The sequence below is a fragment of the Rhinopithecus bieti genome, unplaced genomic scaffold, assembly GCF_001698545.2.
Source record: "Rhinopithecus bieti isolate Rb0 unplaced genomic scaffold, ASM169854v2 scaffold_574, whole genome shotgun sequence".
Classification (NCBI taxonomy): Eukaryota; Metazoa; Chordata; class Mammalia; order Primates; family Cercopithecidae; genus Rhinopithecus; species Rhinopithecus bieti.
In genome coordinates, this window is record NW_016803605.1 from 6,213,132 (window position 1) to 6,219,515 (window position 6,384).

At 42.8% G+C, this 6,384-nt stretch overlaps 1 protein-coding gene across 13 annotated transcripts in view; it reads left to right on the forward strand.

Annotated features, from left to right (window-relative positions):
* The window catches only part of CLIP1 (CAP-Gly domain containing linker protein 1), a 129,933-nt gene extending 125,211 nt beyond the window's left edge, over positions 1–4,722 (forward strand). For 11 of the 13 annotated variants that reach the window (XM_017890362.1, XM_017890332.1, XM_017890353.1 and 8 more), the window contains 2 exons: positions 1,993–2,117; positions 3,062–4,722. In XM_017890362.1, the coding sequence (XP_017745851.1) occupies positions 1,993–2,117; positions 3,062–3,287 (351 nt within the window). In that variant the 3' untranslated portion in view covers positions 3,288–4,722. The remainder of the gene's footprint in view (positions 1–1,992; positions 2,118–3,061) is intronic. The other 2 variants (XM_017890425.1, XM_017890435.1) reach the window with 2 other exon arrangements.
* The last annotated feature ends 1,662 nt before the right edge of the window (positions 4,723–6,384 follow it).

Here is a 6,384-nt window from a genome sequence, read left to right on the forward strand (position 1 = left end):
TAACTCCCCAGCAGGAGAAAAGACCAAATATTTCTTTAAAAGTAAAATATTTATGTATATATGTATGTGTATATCTATATATATTTTAAATATTATAAAGTGGGTTCTTTCAATTTAGAGAAATGAGATGTTTTTATTATTTGTAGAAGAAGGAAGAAATTTTTTGTTTTAAGTCAAAATGACCTTCGTTTGAAAGGAAATGTTCAGGACAAGAGCGGTCCCTCCTGTCGGCCATCTTGTCCCTGCTGCCCCAGGGCTCTTGGCACAGGTGCTCACCCTCTGGGTGGTACCTGAACACCACCTAGTTGGCGTGCTCGGCTGTCTCTCCTCGGTTGGGAGGGAGCTTTAGCCTTCTCCATTTTCCCTGAGGACATGTTTACTTACTGCTCCACCATTACCAATCAGTTGATAAATGACAGTCTGAAGGAAATTTCCATGTGACTTTTTCAGATCTACAGAACAGAAAAATCCTGGATGTATTGTAGAGTTTAATGGAAGAACTAACCTTTTTATGCAGAGAGAGAGAGAGTGTGTGTGTGTGTGTATTTATCTGAGATGGAGTCTTGCTCTGTTGCCTAGGCTGGAATGCAGTGGTGTAGTCATGACTCACTACAATGTCCGCCTCCTGGGTTCAAGTGATTCTCCAGCCTCAGCCTCCTGAGTAGGTGGGACTACAGGCATACACCACCACACCTGGCTAATTTTTGTATTTTTACTAGAGACAGGGTATCACTATGTTGGCCATGTTGGTCTTTAACTCCTGACCTCAGGTGATCTGCATGCCTCAGCCTCCCAAAGTGTTGGGATTACAGGCGTGAGCCACCGTGCCCGGCCAATATTTTTTATGTGGTAGAATGAAAACAAACTTGTGCCCATATATTCAGAAATGTAAGATTATGACTTTTGGAGAATGCAAGATTTTTTCTATTTGAAAAAAATGTTTCTTATACTTTTTCATGAACCAATAGCACTCCACCAACCCACAGATTTAGATGTTTAGGAATAATTTCATCTGGGTGCAGTGGCTCATGCCTTTAATCCCAGCACTTTGGAGGCCAAGACTGGCGGATCACGAGGTCAGAAGTTTGAGACCAGTCTGGACAATATGATGAAACCCCGTCTCTATTAAAAATAAAAAAATTAGCCGGGTGTGGTGGTGCATGCCTGTAGTCCTAGCTACTAGGGAGGCTGAGGCAGGAGAATCGCTTGAACCTGGGAGGCAGAAGTTGCAGTGAGCCAAGATCAAGCCATTGCACTCCAGCCTGGGCAACAGAGCAAGACTCCGTCTCATAAATAAATAATTTCATGGCCCGGCACAGTGGCTCACTTGTATTCCCAGCACTTTGGGAGGCCAAGGCGGGCGGATCACCTGAGGTCAGGAGTTGGAGACCTGGCCTGGCCAACATGGTGAAACCCCGTTTCTACTAAAACTACAAAAATCAGACAGGCATGGTAGCATGTACCTATAATCCCAGCTATTCAGGAGGCTGAGACAGGAGAATCGCTTGAACCCAGGAGACAAGAGGCTGCAGTGAGCTGAGATCCTGACACTGCACTCCAGCCTAGGCAACAGAGCGAGAAAAAAAAAAAAAAGAATAATTTCATTTGCCTCAAAAAGAAATGAAGTTTACCCATGTTATACCTAGAAACATTTAATGAAGTGTAATTTAAATGTTTTTTTAAATATAAAATAGCATCTACTCAGGAACATTTGAAGAAATCTGAAAGGTATGAGGGGGTAAAAGAAACTGCCATAGTCTTACCACCACCACCTAGACATAGCCTCATTTAAGTTCAGCTCTTTACTCACACAATCTCAGCATACCTGTCCTTGGGGAGAGTGAGAAGCGTGGGTTCCTGATAGCCACTGCTGGCCCCTTCTGCACATGTTGCCACCAGAGCTTAAAGGTATAAACTTCATGACTTCTTGATGCTTCAGCTTATAGATATTCTTGACATTTTACACATCTTTTTTTTTTTTAAACAAATCAGATTGATTTCCTAAATTCAGTAATAGTGGACCTTCAAAGGAAGAATCAAGACCTCAAGATGAAGGTGGAAATGATGTCAGAAGCAGCCCTGAATGGGAACGGGGATGACCTGAACAATTATGACAGGTATTTCATATGAAGACATACTGATTGCTGTAATCCCAGCACTTTGGGAGGCCAAGGCGGGCAGATCACTTAAGGTCAGGAGTTCGAGACCAGCCTGGCCAAAATAGTGAAACCTCGTCTCTACTAAAAATACAAAAGTTAGCCAGGTATAGTGGCGCTTGCCTGTAATCCCAGCTACTTGGGAGGCTGAGGCAGGAGAACTGCTTGAGCCTTGGAGGTGGAGGTTGCAATCAGCCAAGATTGTGCCACTGTACTCCAACCTGAGTGACAGAGCAAGACCTTGTCTCAAAAAAAGCCATACTGATTGGAACCTTAGTTTCATCAAAATAAATGTGTTTTTAAAATGAGCTTCTCTAGGGGATTGTAAAAAGACGCAACAAAAAAAACAATTGTTTTGCGGTTCCTTTGCCATAAATAGATTTCTGTAAATCTGGCAAGTGAGTGAGAGGAGACTACAAATGGTTTGATGTGAAAATTTTAAATGTGAGGCTGGCATGGTGGCCACACCTGTGATCCCAGCACTTTGGGAGGCCGAGGTGGGCAGATCACCTGGGGTCAGGAGTTCGAGACCAACTTGGCTACCCCAGCAAAACCCCATCACTACTAAAAATACAAAAAAATTAGCTGACAGGGGGTGGTGCGCGCCTGTAATCCCAGCTACTCAGGAGGCTGAAGCAGGAGAATTGCTTACACCCAGGAGGCAGAGGTTGCAGTAAGCCAAGATCATGCCACTGCACTCCAGCCTAGGTGACAGAGTGAGACTGCATCTCAAAAAATCAAACAAACAAAAAACTTTAAATGTGGAATAATGTACTACTTATACTGGAGGCTCACAGACTTGACCATAATTAGTCCTTGCTTAATTTTTTAAATTCTTTGCAAGTGTTCTTGTCTCTTCAGTTTCTTCTTATACATTTTCTGATTTCACACATTGACATTTGTAGCGATGATCAGGAGAAACAGTCCAAGAAGAAACCTCGCCTCTTCTGTGACATTTGTGACTGCTTTGATCTCCACGATACAGAGGATTGTCCTACCCAGGCACAGATGTCAGAGGACCCTCCCCATTCCACACACCATGGCAGTCGGGGTGAGGAGCGCCCATACTGTGAAATCTGTGAGATGTTTGGACACTGGGCCACCAACTGCAATGACGACGAGACCTTCTGATGAAGCCTCAAGTGGAGGACTCGACTCTCTCAGATGCACTCGCACTGACACAGCGTAACACCAGCATTGTGTGTGCAGACTCCAAGAGAACTCATGGTATTTTTTACCCCATCAGCAAATCTAGGAAAATATTTTGATCTTCAACAAATTGCCCTTTAGTCTCCCCTTATGAGTTAGAAGAATAAATATTTAGTAGGTGAGTTTTCACCTCGAATTTTGTTTTCTTGATTTTTAAGTTTGAAGACATTGCACCAGATGCCATTACATTTATTGTCCCCTGACCTCATAGAAAAATCCCTACCCTTACAATACCTTATTTAAGTAACTTTAAATTATGCCGTTACTTTTCATATTTGCACTAAAATATTTCCAGGCTGCATTTGTATATTTAGATTTTTTGGTTAAGCTTTGACACTGGAATGAGTTGAAAAAATGTGCCATTTTGCATTTTCATCTACTCATTTAAAGTATTTTATTCTTATTCAAAGAAATATCTGAGCTCTTTGCACTACCTGTTATCAGTAGTGCCTTTGTTTCAGGCTTGATAATACTTAGGTGTGATTATAAAATAATGAAGCAGGTAAAGGGAGGGGAAAGTCCCCAAACTGCTGTGGGGACATTTGATAATCTATATGCTGCACCCACTTAATCTACTGTGGTGTTTTGTTTATTAGTTTTCCATAATTTCAGCTTCTATATATTATATGTATATATTTTTTAAAAATCTATATTTTGGGGAAAAAACATACACAATGTGTCTTTCTTTTGGATATTTACCTTTTGAAAAGAAAACACTTAAAATGATCATTAGGACATAACGGACTAGGCCAGACATAGCATCATGCGGCCTTGCAGCATTTTCATTTGTTTGTTTTCCTTTTATTTCTTAAACAGATTTAAATAACTGGAGGAATTTTCTCCAATTTTGTTTCCTTCTCTAGCAGGTATCCCCAGCAGTCAGTTAACAATAAGCCAGTATAAAACACCTAAATTAACCAGTCTACAATCTTCCTTTACAAGTTTTTTTACTGTTTTTAGATGAATGTACGATGAGAAATTCAACATTAACAATTTTGGATTTTCTTATCACAAAAAAGAAAATGAAGGACCTCAAAGCACCAGAACAGTTTATCGACCAGTTTGAATCTATTTATCTTCATTTGAATGTCTTCTAGAATATGTAAAAAGGAGTAAAATGTATCTTCCATGCTACATGTACAATAAGAACTTCTATAATTGTATATATGCCTTTGATGTATTTTCCCCTCAAGATGATCACCTGTGTGTTTGACAGTGAATATTAAATCTGTTACCATTTGAAAGTTTTGGTTATAAATGTAATACAAATTGTTTCACAAACAGAAAACGTGTAAAGCAGTATTAAAATTTGGCCAAACAAGTGTTCTGTATCTACTTTAATAAATGGTTATTCATTTTTGTTTTGTGGGTTTGGTTTTGTTTGAGACAGGGTCTCACTCTGTTGCCCAGGCTGTGGATTGCTGCAGCCTCCAACTCCTGGGCTCAAGCAATCCTCTCGCCTCAGCCACTGAAGTAGCTAGGACTACAGGCAAGTGCCACCACACCTGGCCAATATTTTTTTTTTTTTTTTTTTGAGACGGAGTCTCGCTCTGTCGCCCAGGCTGGACTGCAGTGGCTCTGTCGCCCAGGCTGGACTGCAGTGGCTCAATCTCGGCTCACTGCAAGCTCTGCCTCCCGGGTTGACGCCATTTTCCTGCCTCAGCCTCCCGAGTAGCTGGGACTATAGGCATCTGCCACCACGCCCAGCTAGCTTTTTGTATTTTTAGTGGAGATGGGGTTTCACCATGTTAGCCAGGATGGTCTCGATCTCCTGACCTCGTGATCCGCCCACCTTGGCCTCCCAAAGTGCTGGGATTACAACGCCTGGCTAATTTTTTAATTTTTTTGTAGAGAGTGAGTCTCCCTATGTTGCCCAGGCTGGTTTTGAACTCCTGGGTTCAAGCGATCCTCCCACCACAGCCTCCTACAGTGTTGGGAGTACAGGTGTGAGCTGTACTTGCCCAGCCAATAAATGGTTATTCTTTTTTGCTAATGGTAGTAAACTGATATTCTCAGGTTTGTCATAATGGTTTTACTTCAAATGATCAAACCCTATACAGTCATACAGCAGTTTCTACTGCAGTCTTGTTACTAAATAGTTTTTAAGAAATTGGTGGCTGGCTGGGTGCGGCGGCTCACGCCTGTAATCCCAGCACTTTGGAGGCGGAGGTGGGCAGATCATGAGGTCATGAGATCAAGACCATCCTGGCTAACACGGTGAAACCCTATCCCTACAACAAATATAAAAAATTAGCTGGGCGAGGTGGCGGGCGCCTGTAGTCCCAGCTACTCGGGAGGCCGAGGCAGGAGAATGGCGTGAACCCGGGAGGCGGAGCTTGCAGTGAGCCGAGACTGCACCACTGCCCTGCAGCCTGGGCAACAGCGAGACTCCATCTCTCAGAAAAAAAAAAAAAAATTGGGGCTGGGCGTGGTGGCTCACACCTGTAATCTCAGCACTTTGGGAGGCCAAGGTGGGCGAATCACGAGGTCAGGAGATTGAGACCATCCTGGCTAACACGGTCAAACTCCGTCTCTACTAAAAAATACAAAAAATTAGCCAGGTGTGGTGGCACATGCCTGTAGTCCCAGCTACTCGGGAGGCTGAGGTAGGAGAATTACTTGAACTCAGGAGGCGGAGCTTGCAGTGAGCCGAGATTGTGCCACTGCAGTCCAGCCTGGGTGACAGAGCAAGACTCCGTCTCAAAAAAAGGTAAGCTATGCACTCAAAGAAGGAAATTTTCGTCTTTGACCAGATCCCAAAAAGCCCATTTCCACCCCAAAGTATCGAAACGCATATATTCTACTAATATTAATTTATTGAGCAATTAAGTTCCAGGCACCCAGCTAAGCCTTTCACGTGGACTACACGATGAAATTCATGTCCTCATTGGTCCTCACTACAACTCGGGTAACATGGAATTTTACTGAGGCAGGTCCCTGGATTCCAGAAGCAATACTATTTGTGTGAAATGCCACATCGCTGTAAAAGTCTGTTAGGAAGGGATTACCCCCCCCCCCC